Raw genomic sequence first — 26,648 nt, forward strand, 5'->3', positions numbered from 1 at the left:
TCGTTCTCAGGCGCAACGCGCATGTTGTGTCGTTCTCAGGCGCGACAACTGCGTATTGCATTGGTCTCAAGCGGCGGACACTGCGTGTTGCGTCGTTTCTCAGGCGCAACGCGGCGTGTGTGCTTTTTTTGTTTCTCAGGCGCAACGCGGCGCGTTGCGTCGATCTCAGGACGCGATACTGCGTATTGCGTCGGTTTCAGACGCGACACTGCACGCAATTGGTCCCGCAGCCTCCGTGGTGGACGCAGCACCGACCTGCCCGGCCGGACGTAACCAGCAGCTGGCAATCAGCCTCAGCCGCAGCAGTCGCTGGCAATGCGGCACTTGCGTGCGACATCTGTATCGGCTTGACGCGCCAGAACTCGTCCACAAGGTCGAAAAAAATCCCAAAGCTTCATAATACGCTTCACTCATTACGCCCTTTTCGTTGTTTTGCTGTTGCACTCTTCTTTGCTGGAAACTGCATGCTTTTAATGTATCAGCGACTGTATTGTATTAGTGTGCAGACAACAGTGTGTTAATACGTCAGCAACCTTAATATGTGTATCTGCGGCTGTAATGTATCAGTGACTGTAACGGTGAAGCTGGTGGAAAACCTGGCGCGTGGGCCGAGCCAGGCTGGTCGTTCAAACTGGAAATTTTCATAGTTCAAGTTATAACTACTCGGCCACAGGCCAAGTGAACCAATAAGAGCATGATTTGACTCTAAAATTATCACAGACAACTTTTTGGCAATGCCAAGCATGTTTGAATGGTTGTCAACGATACTGATCTCTGTAGTGTTGCTTTGCTGACATAGGGGCGAATCCGTTCTCCCGGTGGTCACATCAATATAATGAGTGCCGCACAACTCCCAAGAGGCATGCTGCAGCCACCGTGTCTTCGAAACCGTACACGAATGCTATCGGCTTCTTGACAAGGAGAGGAACCCAAAACCATTCCATGGATAAGTGCCATGGGCGTAGAAACACGAGGGCTAGAGAGACCATGGACACAACTTATTGGCAATGGTACCATTAATGCTACGTTGATGCATGGAAATGACTGGTTTCAAAATCGACTGCTCCTCCCATTTTCTAAATTGTTACCACGCCCATGAGACCGCGTGAAGCGTTGTATCGCTCGATGTTATTTCAATGCTGACCTTTCTTTAGGCACTAATTGTCCAAATCATCCTGTAGTTCAGGCGTCGTGCTTGCGAGATCAGTGTCTACGCGACCAGCGGCGTGTCCAGAACTTTTCGAGATCACATCATTACAAGAGCATGTCAAACAGCCATATGACAACGAACGACCCATACACCTAATATATTTGCAATGGTCTGCCTCGTGCACAGGTCAGCTCAGTCACGCCTTTCTTCTACATATCCGTGGTATAACTCAGGTGCTCTTACTTGCATCCGCATTTCCCGTACCAGCCGGCACTTCCAGCAAATTTTGCAATTGTGCCAGCAGTAAATGCGAGCACGCAAAAGGTGGGAACGTCACGCGGTCCGTCGATTTTACTGGTAGCCACCATACATCTGTCCATGTGGGCCCTGGTTGCATGTCTGGTCATTTACTTCAGACAGATGGCAGGTTGGGCTACTGCTTGAAATATACGCAGAGCCCAAGATGCCGTGCACGTTGGGTTACGCTCGAGATGCGGGCACGTTCGACACGTTCAAAGAGTATTCCACATTCGTATGAGCTTTTGAGCCGAGATAGCCATTGTGAAGATCATTCGGTGCAGTTCACACCCCTGCCCTCCTAAATACTAAAATCCCCTAGTTCCTGAGTTAGACGCCCCCGAAGATCCGCAGACTATTCCGTGGGTGCTTTCCCAAAGTCATCCAGGCACCCATCATGCCATTATAATGCCACTTAAATCCTTATTTTCTATTGGCCATAAGGTGCGCAAGGTTAATCAAAATATAAGTTTCGAGTTTTTCATATCTGGCTTTCGTGAGCACGATTTCCAGATCAAACGGCCGACAATTGGCTTTCAATGAATGTTGCGCAGGCTATGCAAGATTCTACCACGAATAACGTTTTGTGCTATATAATGCAAAAAGCTACACATTCTTTCCAGTGGTTACGGAAGCATGAGACGCAATTGAATAACTTAAGATTAGCGCTCTGACGAAGTATGAGAGCACAAGCAAGCACCTTAAACTCACGGATAAATAGGAAAGACCGCCACGAGAAAGGGCCAAAACAAGAGCACCTGGCAATATTTGGTTCACCACACATCCAGTACCCTCCCGAGCCACCTCTCGGGAGATTAAAGACCTACAAGTGAGTGCTGTCATACAAACGTTCCATAACGTAATAGAGCAATTACGTACTGAGAAGCATAGTTACTAAAAATATAAATATTGTTGTCTAGTGCAGGTTTTCCCACTTAAAAATATACCAAAAATTGTAAGTGAGCTTATTGCATCACATTTGATGTTTGCTTCACTATCTGCAAGTGTGGAACATTCCATTTAAAGGAAGCGTTTCACGTTCGCATGAGGTTCTGAGCGGTGATAGCTGTTTTGAAGATCATTCGGTGCAGTTCACAGCCCTGTCCTTAAGACTTGAAACCCTTGTCTCCGAGTTAGAGTTAGACGCCCGCGAAGTCGTGAAGACTGTTTCGTGCAGACTATTTCGTGGTCACCCAGGTATGCATGACGCAATACAAACGTCACTGAGATCCTGCCCCTCATTGGCAACGCGACGTTTAAGACCAAGACAACATAATTGCAGAGTTATTCGTGTCCGGCGTGCAATAGGACGATTTCTGGAACCAACGGACTTCAATTGACTCTCGACCAATGCCATGCAGTCAGTGAGAATTTCCAACACAATTCAAGTTTTGTGCTACATAATACAGGCAGTCGAACATTGGAACTGTTATTACGGAAATAAAACTTGCGACCTGAGAACTTAAGAACAGCACCATAAGCGAGCATGTGAACGCAAGTCAACATTATAAGATCACGGCTTAATATGCAAGGACACCAGGAGGAACGGCCAAAACACGCGCACACGTTATTTGGGGTACGGAAACGCCACAACCGTTAGCACGGCGCTTCTCGAGAAGTTAAAGTAAAACAAGTGAGTCAGTCCGTCCGGTAGGCTGGCAATTTCGTAGGCCAGTTTCGCAATCCCTTAGACGTCATACAAGCCTTCTATGACGCACTCAAGCAATGACGTATTGAGGAACATGTTTACTAAATAGTGAATGTGTTCTAGAGCCGCCTTTCGCAGTTACAAGTGTACCAATATTTACAAATGAGCCTATTCCATCATATCTGGTCCTTGCGCTAATTTATCAAATGTGGTGCGTTCTCTTTAAAACCACTGGCAAGTTTAAAGCATCCACGTACGCATAACAAATGTTGTGCTTGTGATGCCGTAATTGCATACTTGCTTGTCCTGCAAGAGAACAAAAACAAGCCTTTAAAGCCAATATGTTAATTTCTTCAGGATCCCTATGTCACAGAAAAGTTGGGTATTAAATATCGGCACATAAAAATTCATAACGCCCTCCACATCGCAAGAGATGTTTATCATGTACTTATTTAAAAGTTTTCGGTACTTTTTCTTCGAGAAACAATACATTTGATTTCGCACTAAGGCGACCTGATAGTAATGCGGATATTTGCAGTAATGAAATAACAGCTCGACACGTAGTCGTATTGAAGCCAGAAAGGCTGTCACTTTCGTATGTCTTCGTACATACGAAATTGATCAGCGATTTTACGCCATCCTTTTTGCTGTTAATTAAGATGATACGATACATGAACCGCAGCCTAAACTCATCGCTTCTAAGAATATTCGCGTTGATGATGTCATATCCTCAGGGTAACATGAAAGAGGAATACTTTATCTATGTTACGTGTCATTCGCCCAATCTTCTGTGGAGGTGCAGCATTCAGTGATGCTGTTAATGTGTGTCTGCCATCGAAAACATATTTTTAGACATGATGCTAAGCACTTGGTCCTTTGTGGTGTCTGATTACTGCTGATGCCGTTCAAAACGCACCGTGTTAGCCGGCAAACGGGCCGTCGCTGCCGGTGCGGCAGCGGCGTCTCCGCGACGGTGTGAGCGGCCCCTCTGCCGATTGGTCCTCACCGTCTGGGGCCCATACGTGGGCCACGTGGGTTTATGGAACACGCGGGCGGAGACGCACGGTCCTTGCCGATCAGTCCACGTTCAGGCTCCGACGGCGCGGCTCGACGTGAGCCGCGTCAGCCTTTACGATGACGACGACGACTTCGGAGTGTACGACGCCGCCCATCCAATGCCTCTCTTACCTTTACCTTGCAACTTTTTGGCTTATAGAGACTTTTCCTTTTCAACGTCGGTTTTCGAATCAGGTCGATGGTCCTCCGGAAAACTAACGATCTCTTTCACACGAACGCACCGTTTGCATTGACATAGTCATTAGCGGTCCTGTCCCAGCCATCCATCGAGTATTGGGATGTTGTAGACTAAACAAGTAAACCGACGAGCCTGGGAGTGCAGCGAGTCGACTCAGAGTGAAATCATGTGGATCAAGCATTCATAAATGTTTGTATTCACGGCAGATGTATGAGAATCCCACAGCTTCAGCCATCTGACCCGGTACCTCCGTGGAAACTGGAACCCTGGCATTATGTGGAAAATGGAACCGCTGGATTCTGTGGAAACTGGAACCACTGCATCCTGCGGAAACTGGAACCACTGCATCCTGTGGAAACTGGAACCACTGTATCCTGTGGAGCAGACTTACCATCGCCAGTCGTCTTTGGCTAGTTTTATGCCATTGATGCGTTTTTGTGTTCTGTTTTAACAGCAAAGCAACACAAAGGATGACTTTCAGTGCCGTGCGCTTGGCCTGGTGTCGCTGGATTCCATGAGAACGTGTAAATCGATCACATCGGAGTCAATTAATGACAATACCACGTCGACCACACGCCGAGAAGTGTTTTAACAGCAGCAACAGCGCAAGTGAGGCTTCCAGTGCCGGGTACCTGATCGAAGATCACTGGCTTCTATGGGATCAGGTGAATTGACTCAATGAGCCAGTTGGTTGCGGGAATATCAAACAGGTTTTCCCATTGCTATTTCCACCCGAGTTCCCTTTCAGCGATGTCCAGAATGTGTAGTTCTTACAGCGGCCTGTGGTGGCGCTGCTTACGTCATAGCCGCTGGGAGCCTGGAACGGGTGGTTCGAACTCTGCAACCATTACAATTATGATTTACTTCTAAACCATACCTTTATGCAGTTAAAACGCTTCACTTTTCCTCAGACAAAGCTTTACTCAATGACTACATTGTGGAATTTGCATCGCCTTTGAACAGCTATGCTACATGACAAAGTGAACTAAACGGCACCCTGGCCGCATAATCAGACTCGCCCATTTCGAGCAAGACTGCAGGCAAAGTACACTAAACGTTTATGTGACCACGCACACCCACACTCGCCGATTAAGAGCAAGGTTGCTGGCAAAGTGAATTAAACGATAATGCCACCACATAACCAGACTCATCGGCTAAGAGTGAGGCTGCTGGCGGAACGAAATAAACGGCTCCATAACCACGCTACCAAACCCGCTGATTAATCGGAGTGTTCCACATTTATATTTTTTTTTAGTGAAATAGGGATCTTGAAAACCTTTCGGTGCTGTTCACCACCCTGCCCTTCTTAAGAACTAGGCTCGCTTTTCAGAGAGACGCACGGTAAGCATTGTGTGAGGGTCTTGGACGCTATACGGACGCTTCGCAAGCATTGTGTAAGCATTATGTGCAAGCAAAGCCTGATTGGACGAGTGGGAAGACGCTTGCCTGGCATGGTTTTCAAGGCCGGATACTCCACTGTCAGCCTGAGGGCCTTGCACGGTGACCAGGTACCCCTGAGTCGACCAGGATCTGTGTGTCGGTCAGACATCACCAATAACGCGCAGTCGACTCCGCACCAGTATGGGCCTGAGGTCATATTCCACAAGCAGAGACGCAGCCCGAGCCAGTGATTTACATTGGTCGGGGCCCCAGCGTCTCTCAGTGCCCCAAAAGGGCGCCTAAAATGGGGCCCTGTTGACAAGGGGTCCCCGGTCGGCCAGAGACAATACTCGAAGAGGCCCGAAAAGATAGGAAGGCACACCGGAACCGACGGGGCGTATGCTATTTTTGCGTCTTTGAGAATGTCCTCTGGACAGATTTACAGTTATAGCAACAACAAAAATAGAGATTATTCCCGTACTCTTCCAGTTCCCTCATCACATTCCAGCACCTCTTCGCGGTGCTGTTATTGCAAACCCGCGATTACCATCAATCTACAAGTCGCACCGGTGAAATCGACGCCCGGACTTGAACGTTGAACATTTCCAAACGTGGTTTGGCCATGTTCATGCAAGTTGTTTACCCATTTCGATCTACGATCACATTCGCGGGGTTTCTTACACCTCTGTAGAACCCAGAGAAAAATGCTGACGAAGCTGCTGAGCTCTATCGGTTTCAAGAGTCCACTGGATCACATAGCAAAATGAAGAGCGCCGGCGATTTTCTTCGTGCAAGCGTTTAAAGCGCGCTTTCTTCAGTTTGACGACGAAATTCTGGCAGGATTTACTTCCCACAGCTTCTGGCCGCTAAAAACAATTATGGAAGGAAAACATGAAAAATAGTACAGAAAAACATGCTCTCTGACCTGCGTGATGGACCATATCGCACCATTTCTTGGGGAGGGGGGTCACTGTTTCACCGTGATTGCACCCTTTGTCAACCCTGTGCCCCCTCACCTGCCAAGGCTCTGGCTGCGCGCACGCTGACCTATAAACCAAGTCGCCACACCGACGACGAGCAGCAACCACGGTTTTTAAAAAAAATTAAAACAACAGGTAGCCGTCTGTTGCCGCGACGATAAACAAATGTCGCTTTCGAGTCGGCGTATATTTTGAATCGCCAGCAGGTTGATGCCTCAATCCCATGCAGTGGATGACTTGACTTAATGAAGATCACTTGGTCCGCCGTGCGTGTGCAATATTCTTCAACGGACTCGCCAAACAAAACCGAGTTCCCATCTCCCCAGGAGCGCTGCAAAAACAACATGGGCTTAATTACACACGCGTGTGATGGTGGTAAAGGCAACAAGGTGGTGACGAACTGCCCTGCATGATTCCAATGATGCAACACCCGGCTGAGCCACGGATGCGTTCAGAGCCGTCTCCGCACTCAGTGTGAATAAAACAGTACACAAAACACAACAAGCATGGACCGGCTACTCTCCACGTGACATGTCAACGAATTATGGCAAGATAAACAAATGCTGTGTGCGGGATTGTGGGCATGGTAAAGATAATTTCCCATACGCTGGTCTCTACCAGGTGAGTGATCATGTTAAGTCGATTAACATACCTTACAAACCATCAAAATCATGTGATGACATCTCGTAATACGTCAAATATGATCAAAGAGCCTCAACACCGCAATCAGAAAAAACAACGCAGTTTCTCGAATTAAAAATTCAGTTACTCGCAACACAAATTAAAGTTGTAATGGACGCAAAAATTACGATTCATTTGGTTGAATGCTGAACACCAAAGCTTCCAGACCTTGACCTTAAGACCACATCACCTTATGTAACAAGCAACAGTCAAGTCAGTATTGATGTTTTATTTTAAGCACGACTTCGGTTTCCTGACCGATCCATCGCACACGCGCGTCAAAAATCAGCTGTAATACAAATCTGAAGCACTTGGACGTCTCCGAGTGACCCAAACTTAAAATTATTCCGCGATATAAAATTGTCATAATAATGTAGATACCTCATCTCCTAGGAACAATAAACATCCCGTCCAAAAATCCAAACCAGAGAAACACGGATCAAATTTGAGCGGGACGAAGCGATGGCAGTCAAGCCCAGCACTTGGCTAATGACGTCATATCTTCGTGACCTAAACCACCTACGTGAATTTATGATACCACGTGTTCAAAAGAATACTTTAATAGGTGTCCAAAATATTAGACATTCACTGGGAATACAAAAAAGCATCTCGGACATAAGTGAAGAAAAACCAGATACACATACATTCCACAAAGGGTCGCGAGTCGAGTCATGGTTCAGTGATTCCAGAAATCGATATGAGAGAGCTATTTGAGCGAGTTTTAAAGGTGTAGTCCAGGGGGAGAGGTTATCCTCGTCTCGTAAAACTCGTCGAGAAGAGCTTTCACTGAGCCCCAAGCTCTCCCAAGGAAACCCTTACTGCACCTTTGGTGAGTTTCCTGCCGTGGCCTCACCTAGACGTATATGCCGACTGTGAGTGCCAGGAACACGGTGCCGACTCCCATGAAGAGGGCGGCGATCACGGCCAGCGCCAGCTCCTTCACCAGGTCCCGGGTCAGCTTGGTGCTGGTGACCTGGGACAGGTCATGGCACGTCCCGTCAGGCGCCTCGCGCGACATGCCGCACAACGGCGGATATGGTAACCGGACAAAAGTACGCACACCAGACATATGTCACGGCAGCTGTTCGCGACCGCACATGATCGAAACCACTCATGTACGCACCGCCTTACTCGTACCGCAGAGGCTCGCAAGCGCAAATGTTCATGATCGCCAATGACGTATTGCAACTGCTCGCACCGCAGAGATTTGTAACCACACGTGTTCGAAGCCCACATGTTCGCACCGCCATTGTTCGGGGATGCCAATGTCGTCATGGCAATCGTTCGAACCGCAAATGTTCGTAGAAAGGATGATCGCAGACGCAAATGTGATGTGCACGTACGCACGCAAGTACGCAAGCACGCACACAGAGAGTCGCACGCTCTTAATTAGTCGTTCATATCTCCTCGTTACCAATATAATAGCCAGGTAGACACAATCTGTACGTACTCAAAAGTCAAATAACTCCATGAAACTCTGTGTATAGCTATAAACCAACACATCGATATGTATTCAACGAGTCTCACTTGCATTACGAAGGCCTGGGTGACCTGACGCCACCCGATTTCTTATTGATGTTGACCTTACCAACGTGCATGTACGAGCATTGGCGACACCGATACCAATGTTACACTTAACGAACATCCGCGATACATACGACGATACCAATGTTACACTTAACGAACATCCGCGATACATACAACGATACCAATGTGATACTTGATGAACATACGCGTATACGAACAATTACGATATAAACATCTGCACTTAAGACCTTCTTTGATACGAACATCGCGACACGACCACTTGCGCATACGCATATAAGCGCCCCCATTTTGGTTATGCACATCTGCGTGCTCATAATTGCTATGTCTGTGTTTATAATGTTATCAGCAGATGCGTATCGGCGGGGCGATGAACTCAGCGGCCTAAAAATACACCAAGCTGATACTCACGCCAAAACATGCTACGTTCAAGTTCCAACGACCAAAGGGCATAATGATCATCTACAAGTGGTGTCATTGACACGAGCCGCGACCATCGTTCAACACACGCGCGGTGAAAACACATGAACACATGGCATAAGCCACCCGCGTCCCATAATGTTGAAAGGGCCTTTTGTGATGTCCAATCACTATCCTGTTGTTTTCGCCAACCGTATCGGAGCGGGTGCACGCGCAGGTGCAAATCAGAATCAACGCGGGCATGTGCGATCAGGGGGAGTGGGGACGCCCCACGGAACGCGCCCTACCTCGTACACGAAGAACCAGGCCATATAGAAGATGCCGATGCCGAGCAGGAGCGCCGTCAGGTGCGGGTATATGGAGGGGTTCACCGGCGACACGAACCGGCTCATCTGCTCAATGTCCAACTGAAACCGAACACGCGCCTGATCACGTGTGTACATGGAACATCAGCCTCGATACAGGCCGCCTAACGTGCTCTCCACCAGCCGACGGCCCTCCGCCACCAGGAACCCCGCTCGGAGAGAGCAGGGCGCTCCTGTGGAAGCGCGGCTTTACGCAAAACAACCTAAAAAAATCGGTTTGTATCATGAGGACCTCATTTTGACTTTGAACATCGGCGGTGTACCGCTGTGCAGCGGCTTTATCATCCACGATCTACACATGACAGAAGAGATGTAGTCAAGTGAGCTCCTGAGCGTTTTCACATAAGTTAAGATACCGTTCGCAAACATAAGTTCGTAATAACAAAAAGTCTGCACAAACTACGCATTCGATAGTTTTTGGGAGCACGTTGTTCATTATTCTGAGCATAGGGTTACTTCCATGGTTCTTAACTTATTGCGGAATGACTACGCTTGGTACTGCCAGGGGTCCTTGCATACTGTGGCTCGCAACCAAACAACTTATCCAATTTCCCCGCATTGTTGGACCTGCTCTCGGCTCAGGCGTGCCCCTCGTCACGGCAGAAGGAGGGCAATGTCGCATCATCCCATGTAAGTAGCTATTCCACGGAATTATTGAGACATGAATCGGCGTCACGAATGGGATAATTGTTCGGACTAACGGCCTCGTCTGGTGTGTTGTGCGAACAATCATTCCACCGTGAGAACCTAGCACTCTCGCATCATACCAATGTTTATCAACATCTACGACAATGCCTGCCAATGCCCCATTGCAAACCAATGCTGAGTGCTGGCAGTCTGCCAATGGGAGTAACATACCCTGGTTATCTTAAGGGTAAAGGCATGTCAGGTCAGCTTTTAAAATCCGGTACTGACCGGAGGGGGTTCGAATTTGTCCGCCCCCCGGGTCCAATATTGACAATAATTCAAAAACGTCCTGGGACAACATATCAAAATGAGCGACGTCAGAGTAACGTTATGTATACCAATTTTTAACAAAATCGCATAATCGTAAACAAGTTAACACAGAAGCCGAACGAAAAAACATCTTTGACATCTTAAACAGGGAACATGACCCAATCATTCTATCATTAATCTGTCTTGTGTTGTTTCAATATTGCACACTGAAATATTGCAAAGTGAAATAACACACATACTGATAAAAAGCATACTCCACTTCTTTTGTTTCACACTCAACATGATGCAAACCTGAAAACAGGTGTTCTAGATATGACTACGAAGGATACCTGTCACAAGTTTCAAGTAGTTACCTGTAACAATGACTGAATTATGGCTTTAAATGCATCGTGGCGCATGTTGCCCGTGGCCAGGTGAGCCCAAACCCGCGGATCAAAGGATCGCTGCGTGGCTGGCGTAACGGAGCTGATTGGCCATCTCGACTACAAGCGCCGCAAAAGTCGGCCGCCACAGAAGACAGCGCGCCGCCAATGTGCCAGCTATGTATGTGAGCGGCACGGCATCGCTGTCCGCGAGTGTGACGTGCGCAGGCGATTCCAATCAGCTCTAAGTGCGCGACACTCGATGTGCCGTTTGAGATGGGTCACAGTAAGCTACATTCAGTTCTGTAGATGGTGTGTGTTTGGGTGAAGCGTGCGTGGCATATCTATGGCAGAAATAAAGAGAGCAAAACAGACATATACACCAAGTTTTCAGCTCTCATTTCACGGCACATGACCTTAACTCTACGCCTGGTACAGCGTGCGTAACATTGGACACCTTCCTATGTAGCGCGTTTGATCAGGACGCGATATTTCACAGCATGAGGTACGCTTCGAAATGGCATGCGCTGTGGGAGGGTTCAGATATTCCAAATAGAAATTTAATAATTTGATCTTAACCTGCGTCCTTAATACACCCTTAAACTTAACTTTGTTGTGTGGTCTGAGACGGCACGCTACGGCGCTATTCAATGTGATTCGAATTTTTGGATTCGGTACAGTCGTTCTCGAGATAAGGAGGATCAGTTCTGCCCCCCCCCCCCCCCCCGGGTCGATGGTGTGCCACTGAGGAGCCAGGTCAATGTCGGGTAAAAGCGCATTACATCATTGTTTTTACTGACAAGCAAACATGAAAAAACAGACGAAGAAGCGAACTCAAGTGGATGCCCTCTTTTACAATCGGACAAAGACACGGGCTCGTGCAATGCCCGATAAAGAAGAGATGGACATCGGTGACGTCTCAAACAACGCAGTTATGCAAGAGCGAAAACGGCCATCCGATGGAACACATTCATCTTTTATCGAAGCAAGGCTGGACTAGACAGCATTTTTCTGCTTTAATGACTGACGAAGTGGTCGCAGACAGACGCATAACGCAAAACACGGCATCATCAATGGGCCAGCGAGATGAAACTACCCGCGGCCGAGTCGGCCGCGCCGGGCTGAACAAATCACGTCCCAGGCAGATAAGCCCGGGGCACGCCAGTCCCAGTACCGGGCGTCAAGTACCGCGGCGGGCGGCCCACCTCTAGCCGAGGCCGGCGCGGCGGCGGGCGGCGCCTATCGCGTGTCGCATTACCGCGGTGGGGTCGCCGGCTGCCTGTCACGCCCGCCGTTCTCCCCGATGAAGTGGAGCCTGCTGTTGGCGGTGCTGGTGACGGCCTCGGCCGACCGGCCGAAGCGGGCCCGGCTCGCCGACGACGGCGTGTTCGCGTCGCTGCAGCCGCAGGACAGCGAGTACCGCGAGCTCCGCTCCCTGGACGGCGTCTGGCAGTTTCGGCTGGCGCCACGCGCCGACCCGGAGCGCGGCTTCCGCGAGCGCTGGTTCGCGGCGCCGCTGGCCGCCTCCGGCGCCGTGCTGCCGATGCCCGTGCCGTCCAGCTACAACGACATCACCGAGCACGCGAGCGTGCGCGACCACCTAGGCTGGGCGTGGTACTCGACCGAGGCGTGGGTGCCACGCTCGTGGGCCGGCCAGCGCGCCGTGCTGCGTGTCGGCAGCGCGCACTACACGGCCAGCGTGTACGTGAACGGAGCGCTGGTGGTCACGCACAGCGGCGGCCACCTGCCGTTCGCCGCCGACGTCACGGACCGCCTCCAGCCCGGCCAGGCCAACCTCGTCACCGTCGCCGTCAACAACACACTGACGGACGTCACCGTGCCGCAGGGTCGCACCGTGTACAAGGACAACAACACCAACTATGTGTACCCAGCCGGCTATGCCACGCTCGAGTACAACTTCGACTTCTTCAACTACGCCGGCATCCACCGGCCGGTGGTGCTGTACACGACGCCGCCGACGTTCATCGACGACGTGGTCGTGACGACGACGCTGGAGAACGACGGCAGCGCCACGGTCAAGTACCACGTCAGCACCAGCTCGCGGCTGTCCGACGACAGCGCCACCATTGAGGTCAGCCTGGCGACGCCCGACGGTAGCGTGATGGCCGAGGCCGCCGGCTCCACCGGCTCCATCAGCGTGACGGCGCCGCAGCTGTGGTGGCCGTACCTGATGGACGCCCAGCCCGGCCGCCAGTACACGCTGGAGGTGCGCATGGCGGCGGCGTCCGGCGCGCGCGACGTCTATCGCCAGAAGTTCGGCATCCGCCAGTTCAGCTGGAACGCCACGACGCTGGCCGTCAACGGCCGGCCCGTCTACATCCGCGGCTTCGGCATGCACGAGGACAGCGACCTACGCGGCAAGGGCCTCGACCTGCCGCTCATCGTCAAGGATTTCAACCTGATCGAGTGGGTGGGCGCCAACTGCTTCCGCACGTCGCACTACCCGTACGCGGAGGAGATCATGGACGCGGCGGACGCGCGCGGCATCCTGGTCATCGACGAAACGCCGGCCGTGTCGCTCGACTACTCTGCCACCGCGGGCGACGACCGCCTGCTGAACGAGCACCTCGCCGCGCTCGACGGCATGATTCGGCGCGACAAGAACCGGCCGTCCGTCTTCATCTGGTCGCTGAGCAACGAGGCCAAGACCAGCCAGCCCGAGGCCGTACCTTACTACACGCGCCTCGTGAACTACGCGCGCACCCTGGACGGCACCCGGCCGATCACGGCCGTGCTCAACACGTACCCGGACGCGGAGCTGGTTGCGCCACTGATTGACGTGGTCTGCGCCAACCGCTACTTCGGCTGGTACTCGGACACGGGCCACACGGAGGTCATCGAGCTGCAGTCGGAGCACTTCTTCACGCTCTGGCACGAAACGTTCCACAAGCCGGTGATCAACTCCGAGTACGGCGCCGACACGGTGGCCGGCCTGCACGAAGAGCCCACTTTCGTCTTCTCCGAGGAGTACCAGACGCAGCTGATGGCGCGCAACTTCCACGCGTTCGAGGCGATGCGCGCGCGGGGCTGGTTCGCCGGCGAGATGATCTGGAACTTCGCCGACTTCATGACCAAGCAGGACACGACGCGCGTGGTTGGCAACCGCAAGGGCATCTTCACGCGGCAGCGGCAGCCCAAGATGGCGGCGCACCTGCTGCGCTCGCGCTACTGGGGCCTGGCGCGGCTGACCGACTGGCCCGACCTGCCGCTGCCCGCCGACCTCATGTTCTCTGAGAGCTACACGGCGCTGGACGACGACCAGTGCCCGGCGCCCTAGTAGGCTGGCGACGAGGGGGCGCGCACGGGCGCATGGGTAGTGGTGCTGCTACCTGGTTGGAGCCCCACTGTCTCCTGGCTTTGTTGATTCCAATCATCTAGCCACCTTCAAGTGTATGATATTGCTGACAATGACAGACCTGTAATGCTCTATAACCATCTGATTACCTGAAGCATCCAGTGTGTAAGACAAGTGTAGTAAGGCATCAGTTGAAGGGGTGCTTATCATGTGTTTGTGTGCATGTATGTGCATCATTTTGCCAATACACAATGGAATGAAGCTTTCAGACCTGTTTTTAAAGCAATGGTAAAGCCTTTGATCTTGATTACTGGATCTGAAATTTTCCAAACAAGCAGTTTTGGAACTTGACATCAAGAGCAGTTGATTTTGTAATGGATAGCCATGTAAGGGGCAGGTCCAATTGCTTCAGTAGTATTATTTGACACAACATATGTAAATCAGAAATGGTACATGTCTAAGTACTGGTCAAGAACACACTGCATCAAGTGTCCTGATAGCCTGGACTTATCAACCTGAAAATAAAGCACAGAACACTTGCTATTTGCATCACAGCATGTTACTGGCTGGCTAAACTTCAGGCTACTCACATGGTGTCTACTGTCTAGATTTAAATAGAGAAAAGGTGAAAGAAATGTTCATTGCACATAGTGCTATCTTCTAGCATTATGACTGCACACTGGGCATTGCAGCCCATGTTCAGCACACTACCATGACATCAGTATTTTAAATGTGGGCAAGACACAGAATGTATGAGCTTTACAAAATATGTATCAACATATAGAAGCTTTTGCTTGGCATATAGGCATGCTAAAGTGGGTCATAAATGTTTGGAAAGAGTGTATTCTGAAATGAGTAATTGGCATACTTCAATATAGGCATGGTGGCCTGCTTCGCTGGATGAACATAGGAAGAATGTTTCCTAATCTTTGGAGGCAGTATAGCTTCCCCATCCATATTTACTACAACCACCACAGATGGTGAAAGCATGATAGAGCAGAAGGGCAGCCTTCCCACCTCTGAAGCAAAACCCATGCTTGCCTCCAGCACTTCCAGGTTCTGTGACCAATAGTTGATGCATAGTGGCATGGGCATAATTATGCAGAGCTCACAAACCAACAAGACATTTCTGATGTTGGTTGAGATCACAAGTCAAGGTGTTGCAACAGGACTGCATACATGTGAGTGTGACAAACCTGCACAAATCAGCACCTGTCAATGAACTGCTATCAATAAATATAAAAGTTTAATTTCAGAATCCCCAGACAGTTAGCCTTCTCAATGCCTTTGAAAGTCATTTTTCCAATCATACAAACTAAATCTGCCAAAAGTCACAGCCATTGAGAATGGTACAAACAAGAGCAGATAAAAGCCCCACATGTTGTGACAAAAGCCAAAAAGCCAAAGCCAATGCTCTGCAAAACTGCAAAAGCCAATGCTCAAAGCCATTGACATTGCCTTATACCATCATTATCAAATTTTCAATACACTACAAACCAATTTTTTCAATTTTGCAGTTTAATGATTAGCTCTCCTTTAAGTTTATGACTGCAGTCAAAAGTGCAAAATTAAATATTAAGGTACAAATGCATGAGAGGATTTAATATTGATCAATTGCTTCACAGATAATACCTTACCTTACCTTACCTTATGGTGATCGGGAATTGTAAAAGGCCACCAGGCCTGTAGGTCCCGGTCTCGTCAGGCTCCCGGTCCGATAACCTAACATGCACACCTAACATGCACACGGTCCGGTAACCTATAATGCACACATTGCCTAGCCTATTAGCTTTCTCAAGGGTTTTGAGAGCCATTTTCACAATAATGCATACTGGATCTAAAATTTACGGCCAGAGATGCCGACATAACCGAGGCTATGCGCCCCTTCTGTTCGTGTGTCGTGACTTTCCGCAATGAATGTAGCTGCGATGGTTATTGCCTGAAGCCTTAAAAATAACACTTATGAACTCACCATATTTATCAGTTAATAGACAACACCAAACAGTACGCCAAACCACCGCCGTAAGCCTTCAACGTGTCTGGTGCGTCCGGCGTGCCTATTGAACACGTAGACAGTTTCGGCTCGCAAGAACATGTCTCATTTGCGCCACAAACGTATTACGCAAAGCTTCGGTGGCTTAAAATATAGTTAGCTGTCGTAGATTGTAAACACCCAGATATATGCTGCTGTGGGCTGCTTAATGGTACATTTTGTCACTAAATCTCTACAAATTTAATAAAAACTGATGAATAAATTTATTTGAATTCATTTCTGTATGCTAAGATGAGTTTTGAAATGCTTAAGTCAAAATTAGTCATACTTTACAACATTCCCCTCAAAATAATCAGAAGCATCAGCTGAAAACGTTTCACAACTACAGATTGTAGGGTATCCCTCATCAGCTGATGGCGTAGACTGCGCCAGAAGCCGCGCAGGAGCAGGGGGTTTTTGGATTTGAATGTGCGTTGGAGACGTTGGGTCTTGATAATTTTGTGACCTACGGGTCCAAAAATGCGGGGAAATTGTACGCTGTTGTACAATGCACGTTTTGATGCTTGTCTGTGATTTCTGTGTGAGGGTGTCGGGAACTGGGAAGCCTGCCCGTCCAGTCGGGCAATTATCAAGGATGAATCCAATGTGAATGTTCTATGATATATTTTGCGATTTTACACCATCCTGCACATCTTATCAGTTTTTATGGTGTAAAGTGGCAGGAGAAAGACATTTGCAGCTTGACGTAAGTCCGCTCAGTCAAATGATACATAAATATAAGTAAATGGTGAACAGTCTTCTGCTGTCGTTTTGATAAAGGTGTGTTGCGAAAATATCAACCCATCTGTATCTCAGTTCTCTTGGTTTTTCTCCAGGGAATAAGGCTACTACTACTGTATTTTGTATGTGTGTAATGTTCCTCGCAGATGCACTGAACAACTTACTCTCAGTGAATCAAAGTTTAAGTCGGTTAAAGTCAGTTGAAATACTTGCACACAGCAAAAATTTGGTCAATGTTGTTGGAACTAAGCCCTATTCCTTAGTATGTTTGTCTTATGTTTATTTTAATTCAGATATCTATGAAAAATTAATTCAGGCCTGCAAGGCCTTATGTTGCTGTTGAAGTCACTAAAGTGTTCACATTGCATCATTTGTAATGCCTATTACAGCCTTGTGGATCAGTCATAGCAGAAGATAATGTTTTTCACACCATGGAGTAGAAGTAATCAAATCCTAAACTCATTTTTTCATGATAGTTTTGCAAATATATTAGGTGAATTGGGGATTAGGTTGAGCTATGATTTAGGTGTATGCATGCCTTGGGCCTTTGTGGGTAAGGATTTTGGTCATCAATGACAGATGGCAACTATTACAGATGAAATGTAGTATACCACAGGCCTTGCATGAATCAGTATATAGAGACAAGCATTTATTATCATATGGCCAGGATAAAACTCATCCTAATTTTTGTCACCTCTTCATGACTCCTCAGTCATGCTATAATGGATGCAGTGCATTGTTTTTTGTATCATTTCTGAACAACTTTTGTCAGCATTTGTGCTTGGTTGTCAGATGTCTGGTTAATGTCAATTGTAAATTGTCAGCTGTTTAGTTTTTAGCTGATGAACTGATGCTATCTGCACAGTCCTGTTGATGTTTTGAAATTACTGAGTGGTACAGAAATGTGGTTTCCAAAAAAGATAACACAACACCTAATGTTTGGCCACCTTTGGTTTTTCCTATGTAATCATGTTCCAGATATGTTACTGCAAAGTGAGTGCATGTATTAAGATTGTCAAGACAGAATGACATGCACTGTGGATTGTCCTAATACAGTGTCTTGTCTGTACCTCACATTTCAACCAAGTTGGCATAAATATGTCTCTGTAAACTTTGCCACAAATATTTTAGAAAATGTCTCAGTTAATACTTCATTGTGTTTACCATATACATTTATTTCTGTCATTTCAGTACACAGAATGGCACCTAAGCCCAAACATCAAAAGACTGCAAAAGGAAAAGAACATAGCAAGCTGAAGGATGACAATGAGTCCAGCATTAAACTAGACCATTGTGCTCTCAGCTTGTCAGATATATTGGCCATAGACCATGAGCATTCCCTCCCCAGATATGCTGCAGGTAATGTGAAGCAAGCAGATGTGTTAACATAAATCAACTGTCTCCAACTTGTTTGCTGTGAGGCATGGCATGTAAATTTCCTCAGGGTGTAGTTGTTTGTAGGACATATTGTGCAAAACTGTATGTTGTCTTTTTTGTGCCTTGAGTCATGATTTCCAGACTTGGATGACAGTTCTTTATTGGTGTAGCAGGTCTTCTATAAAAAAGAATCACACTCAACTTGGCAGGGCATAATGGCTGAGTGGTTAGCACCATTGGCTCCCATATGGGGGATGGGGTTCCATGCTCAATCCCCAGTTGAGCATGCTCCCTTCAGTGTCTTATGACCTCTGCAGGCACTGGTTGTGACTGACCTCCATAAAGGGGTGGGCGGCGACGTGCGTCACGTTTCCTAGCATAAAAGGCATAGAGGCAGGTGGCATTGGTAGTATGTTGACTGCACAGCCGCTGACCTCTGTCGGCCGTCAGTGGTGTCTCGGCCGGACGGCACCGTCACAATGGAGGACGTGGACCGGATACAGCTGGAGCTGGAGGCCCTGCTGTCCGCCGCCACCATCCGCCGGAAGACGGTCAGCGCCGAGATCAAGCTCATCAACGGCATGGACAAGCGACGCGGCCGGCCGCCGACCGCGGTACGTCGCGTTCCAGTTGCTCCCACTATGTCATGTTTGTGTGGACGGATCACTTCCAGTCGCGTGATGTCGTGCGTGCCGGTGTCCGTCCGCGACGAGGCGCTGCACGTGACGTCAGTGACGTGACGGGGGCGTCAGCGCTGACGGGGCGCCGCCGCTCTTCAGGCCGGGCCGGGCTCTCCGGGGAAGGTAGCCAGAAGCGGCGAGCGGCCCGTCAAGAAGTTCAAGGACTCCTTCGGGAGGGCGAAGGAAGTTACCCCGATCAAGCCGCCCAGGGTCCGGGTCCCGTCCGGGGTGAGTGGCGTTGTACGGTGTCTGCCGTCCGCACAACCGCACCATCGCATTGACGGCTCCGGAACGCGTCGGAGGCAGTTCTTGTGAGACTGCATTCTTCGTATAGTTCGATTCACGGCCATCAACACTACTAGGCGACTGCAGCGATGTTGAAGCGCATTGCTCGACGGCTTTCATCAAACTGCACGAATTCCAGATCGCAAGTTCAGTTTTGGGACTTGCAGGAAAGTCACGCTGTGGTGCATTGAACGAAGTGGTGCCCAGGTCTGAACGTCGGTGCCCATCCAAGCGTCCAACGCACTGGTTCACGAGCTGTCGAGATGGCGTTTCCATGCAGTGTTGTTGACACGTCTACAGGCCTACAACTCGGAGGACATCCTGCCGCAAATCAAGGCCGATCCCACTATGCCGTCGCCCGTGGTGAAAAACGACATCCCTGACAAGTTCTGGGCGGCGATGGAGCAGTACTGCGGCCCCATCACGACAAAGGACGTGGAGGTGGGTACTCGAATCCTCGTCATAGCCTACCGACCTTGCCTGGGACAGGTGTTTTGGAGTACAGGTGTTTTGGAGTAAAACGTTTGAAGGGAATGTTCCGCATTTGAAGATATGGAAGTAAGTATGATAGATGATGAAATAAGCTGAATTTAAACTATTTGTTTAATTTTCGGTAAAAAGCTCAGCTCCAGACTAAACAAATTTCTAGTTTATGAATATGTTCCTCAATATGTTATTGTTTGATTGCACCATGGAACGTTTGTATGCCGTTCAGGACCTACCAAGCTAGCCATGCGCAATTGTCAGGGTAGTTTTCACATCGAGTACTTCGTGATCACGGACGCCAGATCTAAACGGCTCGACGAAAATGTTGTTCATGGGCTTGAACGCCGCATGTCCGATTGGGTGGCAGGATTTCAATGACGTTGATATGGTGGCATGCATATCTGAATGACCTTGAAATGACCTTCAGGGGCAGAGGCTTCAAAAGTGGCCTTAGCGGGCGGTCGTGAAGTCCATGAATTGGAGGGTTTCAGGTCTTGAAGAGGACAGAGCTGTGAACTGCACGGAATGGTCCTAAAAATGTCTGTTTCATTTCAAACCCCATACAGATGTGGAGTTTTCCTTTTGGTCACAACGGAATTCATGCAGGAACGTCTCTTATTCCATGGTCATCCCGTAGCTGATGGCTCCCCTCGTTCCACTCCGGCCCTCCGGCATGCAGCTGACGGTGTCTGACGCCGTGTACTGCGGCCGACCATGCGCGGCGGCCGCCGTGTGACGCCGTTTGTCGCGCGCAGATGCTGGAGCGGCTGAGTGCCGACCGGGAGGACATGGACGAGTGCCTGACGGTGCCCCCACTCGGCAAGCACTACACGCTCAAGTGGGCCGAGGAGGACGGACAGGACGACGGTGACTCCGACTCCGAGGACGAGAACAAGACGCAGACCAAGGCCAAGGCCAAAATAAAAAGGTGCCGTTGGCTGGACGACTCCTCAGGTCTCGACCGGCGCGGGAGGGGGGAGCTGGGTCTGCTGGCGTCCGTTCCGTTGCCGCGCTTGGCTGCAATACCGCGCAGCTGTCTACCGGCAGCTGTACTCTGGGAGGATGTGGGCACTTGGCGTGTGGCTCGCGGCTTTGAACGCCGTGTGCGCCCCCCCCCCCCCCCCCCCCGCCAGTGGGGACGAGTCGGCGGGTCTGAAACCCTGATCTCGTGGGTCTAATCTCCCCGTGTGCACCTCCAGTGAGAATGAGTCGGCGGCCGTGGACGCCCTGACCTCTCGCGGGTCTAACCTCCCCGTCTTCCCCAGTGAGGACGAGTCGGCGGGCCTGGGTACCCTGACGCAGCGCCTCGTGTCTGGTCTGGTGGAGGAGAACGTGCTCTCCGCGGTTGATGAGAACGTGGATGGCGCGAACAAAGGTGAGACTCAGTGGCGTCCGTCTCGTCTGGTGACCTAATCGCCTGTCCGGTTTGTGGAGGGACGTACCTTGTGGATGGGGTGGCGCAGGGCTGCTGGGGGCGACGAGTTAGCTGCTGCTCACATACCTACTTGGGCGTCTTGATGTTCAGCAAGTTGGAAGGGCTGATAGAAATATTCTGTAGTTTACACGATGACGCGACTCGCTTCGGTGTCCTGGTGGGATCATACTGTGTCTTGTCCTGCTTTCGATAAGGGGTTGCCACTCATTAAGGCACTGAATGTGTGCCGATTTTTTTCGCCTGCCATCTGAAACCAGCAGTTGTTGTGTAGGGATACACGTAGTGTCTGTCGGTCCTGTCACGTTGTCCAGGACTTCTGTAACCGCCGTGACTACTGTCTCGACTCAATGTTCACGTAACGACTCATTGTTCAGGTTGTGCTGTGCGACTGTGCCTGTGTTGAGGCACTCCCACTATGCCTGCGGTTCGAGCGCTGGCCTCTCGCTCCGAACTAACACGGTGTCATGGCTGCTCTCGCGTGGGTGGGCCGGCCGGCGTAGGGCGCTGCGGCCGGCGAGCGCGGCGCGCCCGACTGACGACCGCGCGCTGCCGCAGAGACGGAGCCGGTGGTGGCGCGGCCCGGGCTGGCCGCCTCCCTCCAGCTGAGCGCCGCCGGCCAGCTGGAGCGACGCCTCCGGCGCGAGCTGCAGAACCAGGGCCTGGTGGACGACACGGACGGGCCGAGCGCGGTAGCCGACGACGAGGTGCTGGCTGAGCTGGAGCGGTGCCAGGCGCGGCTGCGCACACTAGCTGCCCATAACGCCGCCCAGGTGGAGCGGCTGCTGCGGCTGAGCCGCGCCGAGCTGCGCCGGCAGGAGCTCAAGGAGAAGCTGGCCACCACCGACGCCCAGGTGCGTCGTCCGGCCGCCGTCGAGGGTCCGACGCCGGCCACGGAAATCGAGTGCCCTGGGAGACTATATATTAGCTGTTATGGGATGGACGCAATGCGGCTTTTTCGCCATAAAAAATTTTGCTCTCGCAAAATTATGTGTAGGCTTTAAGTCATGTTTAAGACCAGCAGTCACTTCCCGTATTGTATGGAAAACAGATACCAAGCTGACGGGCAATCAGGTCGGATCGAAAAACCGTCTTGAGATGTCAGTTTCTGGTCATGCTCTAAAGCCAGCAGTACGGATCCGAACACGGCTTCACTAGACCTGAAAGGTAATGAACTAACTTATTTTCATATACCCAGAAAAGCCCAACAAACCTAGGATTAGAAATGCGGGTTTTAGGGTTATAGATTAGGATTAGATCAGATAGGGCTATAAAGCAAGGTGCTTAAATTTGCCGACGATTTTTAATTGATAGGGGTGTCTTAAAGCTTTCCACAGCGAAATAGCATGCTATGTCGGAAATGAAGTGTGAGAAGGTAGGTTGCAAGTGTCATCCTCGAAAGCTGTGGGCGACGGTCGGGCGCGTTAATGTTGATGTGTCTGCGCTTCTTCGAGCTTGAGATTGTGCTGAAACAAATTTCTATGAATCCATCGAAGTTAGAAACTTAAAACAGGCCCTGTGTTATGCCTCCCTACTGGCTTCTCGTATGGGGGAGACGGGTTCAGCTTGTGGCTTTGTGCACAGTTAGGCTGGCTGCAGGTGAAATGTGTCGCTGCAATAGATTTGCGTGCATGGATTTAGGTTGTGGATGTAATTGACTTCCCTCAACACATTGTTTGTGCTGAACAACGTTTGTGCATCCGAACCAGAAAATGATACAGTGATATCCGTGGGCCTGTGTGAGTTCAGTTAAAGCAGTATGTCAAATAACTCTTGCTGAATTGGTTGAGGCCCGAAAGCCTTGGTTACATGGTTTTTAAGACATTGCAATTGTTGGCATGCTATAGATCATTTTTTGGTTGACAATGTTTACAATGTTAGGCGTCCTCCGAATTGAACGGCTGTTGTAACTCGTGCCTGTCCCCCACCAGGTCCAGGAGGCGTACCAGGTGGTGTCCGCCGCCCGGCAGCGTAAGAAGTCGCCGTCCAAGAAGGAGCGCGAGCTCGCGTGGAAGGCGCTGAAGGAACGGGACGCCATCATCAAGATGCTGGACGCGCTATGATGAGGGTAGCTAGGTGCCCGTCTCCCACGAGGTGCTTACGCCCGAGAGCCTGTTGGGAGCCGACACATGACACGACGGCGGCATGGCGCGGCCCGAAGAGGGTAGGGCCGCTCCACCTCCGAGTAATGTCTCCCGCGCAGCATCGTGCCGTCAGCGGAGGCTCCGTGTCGTGGCGCCTCTGCCCGCTGTCTGGCGCGGCGACCCACTAGCGCCATTATCACACCTCATCTCATGCGCCTGTCGGTAGCGCGCGCCATCTCCGCCCGCTGTCCGGCCGTTTTGCGCGTCTGTAGCGGCATACCGGGGCGCCACGTGGGAGGCGCCGGACCCGCTGGCCGGGCCACGCGCGCCGGATCGGGCCCAGGTGGCATCTGGCCAGACTTTGGCCGGCCGCGGCGCGCGTGCTGAGCGCCGGCCGGTCGGCGCCGCCATCCCGTCGAGGGTGAGGAGAGCGTTCAGCTTCCGCGGTCGCCACGGCGGCCACCCAGCGCCGGGCGCCGACCTTGGCGACAGTTCGAACGCCGCCGCACTGTCCGAGCTGTTGGGCTTCTTCCAGTGAGAGAGACTTATTTTCACTAGCGGACGTCTGAAGTACTCTTTATTGCGTTTTTTACACGGCTCACATTAGTTCGCCCTGTTTGTGTCGTGAAAGCACGATCCAATAGATACGTCTGATAAAAGCACAAATGCTTTCTGTCATCGTGAAATCTTACGTCAACATGATATGGCCGCTCGTTACAAACTGCGGTCGACAACATACATCGCACAATATTGCACATGGCGGTTGATCAGCGATCTGCGACCATGACGATGTAAGCGGACGATCCGTTTAAAAAGATCACATCGTGGCCAGTGGTCCGAGCTTGGCCCGCGCGGACGCTCAGGGCGCCAGCCGCAAGTACGCGCGCCGACGCGATTGCATGAGGCGCACTGCGAGCGGCCGCCGCTCAGGATCAACTCGGGCCGATCAGCCGTCTCCGCAGGTCTGGCACCCCTGTCCCCGCGGTCATCGCTATCTGCCGCCTGCGATACAACGCCCCATGGGACCGGACGGTCACGCAACAGTCCGGACCAACTGCGTCCGAAGTGCAACGTCCACCGGCAGAACATCGGCGCTTCTAAGCTGCATTTGGTCAAGACACTTGTGCTGACATCATATGCCGGGGTCGGAGCGCGTGACACGCGGTTGCGGTGGGACTACGGAGAGTCCAGCATCGTAACGCAGGACCGGACGGGTAGGTCCCCGAGCCCGGCGGCTGCCGTGAGCCTTCGTAACAAAGTCGTGACAGACACACCGCTGCCGCTGATCGCTAATTTGCCACTGATCGGTACGGAAGAGAGTCAGAAGCCCGAGGCATGATGAAGTCTGTTGAAGACCAGGATCCAATCCGGCACCCAACCACGTCTATCCGCCACTTCTGAAAATGATTGAAATGATGCGGTTGAAATTAAAGAATCCATAAAAACAGCTCGCTATCAATCTGCCAAAAAACGCATAACGAACAGGATAAACGATACAGGTAGGCACAGTTACCACAAGTCGCCTCAAAGCAAGACGCAGTCCCGTGGCCGTTTGGGTTGTCTCGTGCACGCCGTGCGACACCGTGTCCCTGCACCTGCACCCCGAGGCGGCACGCTGTGCTGTCTGTACCTACCTGGCGGCATCGGGCTTCGTCAGTGGCGTGGCCATGAGGGCACGGGCGGCAGCCTTCTCTTCCAGCAGCCGCTGCCGGAACTGCTCGAACTCTGCCCGGGGGTCCCGGTCCGGCAGCGGGGCGCACTGCGGGGGCATACGGGGCACGCCGGTCAGCGCGTCGGCAGTGGGGACACACGGGGCGCGCCGGTCAGCGGCTCGGCAACGGGAATGGGGGGGGGGGGGGGGACACGGGGCGCGCCGGTTAGCAAGTCGGCAGCGGCGCGGACACACGCACCAATCGCCGCAGTCGGCACACGTCGGCGGTAACACGAACATGCCGTGATCAGATTAAGTTCCGGCCGTCACGCACGGGGGCGGAATGGATGCTGTATGACCGCGCAGTCGAAGCACCCGGAAGCCCCAATTACTACCACAGAGAGCGGGACACTAAAGCTTGTCTTTCAGGTTCGAACACGTTACTAGCGAATCCGCGAGAAAGGACCAGCCGGGGAAGCTGTGCCCTTTCCTCATGTGGCACAAACATGTGGCCGGCGCTCGGGTAACAGACGCGTTGCTGAGAGGCCCGCCGATCGGCGGTCAGCAGGTGGGAGCGCGGCGCGGCGGTTCGCCCTGACCCCGCCCGACCCTGACCTGGCAGAGGTCGCGGGTCCGCTGCAGGTCCGGCACCTGACGGTCGATGCTCTCCCGGGCGCCGCCCTCATCGGCCGGGTGCGTGTACAGCCACTGCCCGGCGACCGCGCCGTCCTCCATCTCGTGGCGCAGCGCCATCTTGGCCCAGAACGCGCTCGCCTCGCGCACGTCGAAGCACCCTGCCGGCACGGTCGGCCCCGGTCACGCGGTGCCCGGTGATGGGAGGGGGCGTCTTGTGAGCACGTGAGGACTCCAAATAAGCTCACATTTGACCTTGATAAACGCCTTCGTCGAGTCCCAACGGTTCTCAACAAACTACCCGTACACAAGCTCCCCTCGCCTCTGTCAGTCCCCAACAGCCGCACACACCATCTCCCGGCGGCGGCGCCCCGCCCCGCTGCGGGCACTCGCAGAGGAGGACGCTCACCTTGGCCGCCAGCCGGAGTCCCACCTCATCCGCCTCCGTCTCCAACTCGCGGCTGTGCGGCATGTCCGCCAGCAGGCCCACCGTCGTACGGAAGAACCAGTGGGCGAAGGCGCTGATACCGTCGTTGGGCAGGAAGGCCCAAATGGCGGCCAGCGGCAGGATGAGCATCAGGTCGATCAGGTGCGCCCTGCTGAACCGCTCGCCCTGCGCGCGCAGCACCCGGCTGAGCATCGACGGCCTGAGCAGGAGCCCGACGCCCGGGGCCGACCAGACACACTGGCACGCCTGCTGACTTCACCTTGCACGAGCACACGCCCGCCCACAGGAAACGACGCATGTCATAGGGACCTAACGGGCGGGCGAAGCTCCGCGCCCAACTTGAGACAGTATCAACGGTAACGAAACTGCTGCGACCTGCGCAATATTGCAAAAATGACCTCGGTCGTCGGTGCGCGAACCCCAGTCATCATCATCAAGCCTGC

At 51.7% G+C, this 26,648-nt stretch overlaps 2 protein-coding genes and 1 long non-coding RNA gene across 5 annotated transcripts; 1 reads left to right on the forward strand and 2 right to left on the reverse strand.

Moving 5' to 3' along the window:
- Positions 1 to 6,878: 6,878 nt before the first annotated feature.
- Positions 6,879 to 16,413, reverse strand: LOC119092623 (transmembrane protein 258). Its single transcript, XM_037215583.1, has 4 exons — positions 16,329 to 16,413; positions 9,644 to 9,763; positions 8,245 to 8,364; positions 6,879 to 7,041 (listed from the first exon to the last, which is right to left on the reverse strand). Exons 1-3 carry the CDS (start codon positions 16,329 to 16,331, stop codon positions 8,245 to 8,247), a joined length of 243 nt encoding a protein of 80 aa, XP_037071478.1. The 5' UTR covers positions 16,332 to 16,413; the 3' UTR covers positions 6,879 to 7,041.
- A 362-nt stretch (positions 16,414 to 16,775) lies between these two features.
- On the forward strand, positions 16,776 to 23,725 carry LOC119091354 (transcriptional adapter 3-B). 3 transcript variants are annotated; one of them, XM_037214102.1, is made up of 9 exons: positions 16,776 to 16,817; positions 18,321 to 18,488; positions 18,957 to 19,120; positions 19,286 to 19,414; positions 19,772 to 19,912; positions 20,713 to 20,885; positions 21,223 to 21,332; positions 21,948 to 22,243; positions 23,321 to 23,725. In XM_037214102.1, exons 2-9 carry the CDS (start codon positions 18,329 to 18,331, stop codon positions 23,450 to 23,452), a joined length of 1,305 nt encoding a protein of 434 aa, XP_037069997.1. In that variant the 5' UTR covers positions 16,776 to 16,817; positions 18,321 to 18,328; the 3' UTR covers positions 23,453 to 23,725. The 3 variants fall into 3 exon arrangements, with proteins under 3 accessions (XP_037069997.1, XP_037069996.1, XP_037069998.1); XM_037214101.1 differs by lacking the exon at positions 16,776 to 16,817 and adding an exon at positions 16,864 to 16,881; XM_037214103.1 differs by lacking the exon at positions 16,776 to 16,817 and adding an exon at positions 16,952 to 17,094.
- A 311-nt stretch (positions 23,726 to 24,036) lies between these two features.
- On the reverse strand, positions 24,037 to 25,797 carry LOC119091355 (uncharacterized). Its single transcript, XR_005093409.1, has 3 exons — positions 25,740 to 25,797; positions 25,108 to 25,232; positions 24,037 to 24,870 (listed from the first exon to the last, which is right to left on the reverse strand). It is a non-coding gene; the product is annotated as an uncharacterized LOC119091355 (long non-coding RNA).
- Between the last annotated feature and the right edge of the window lie 851 nt (positions 25,798 to 26,648).

This window comes from Pollicipes pollicipes, unplaced genomic scaffold, assembly GCF_011947565.3.
Source record: "Pollicipes pollicipes isolate AB1234 unplaced genomic scaffold, Ppol_2.1 Scaffold_3447;HRSCAF=4054_pilon_pilon_pilon, whole genome shotgun sequence".
Lineage (NCBI taxonomy): Eukaryota > Metazoa > Arthropoda > Thecostraca > Pollicipedomorpha > Pollicipedidae > Pollicipes > Pollicipes pollicipes.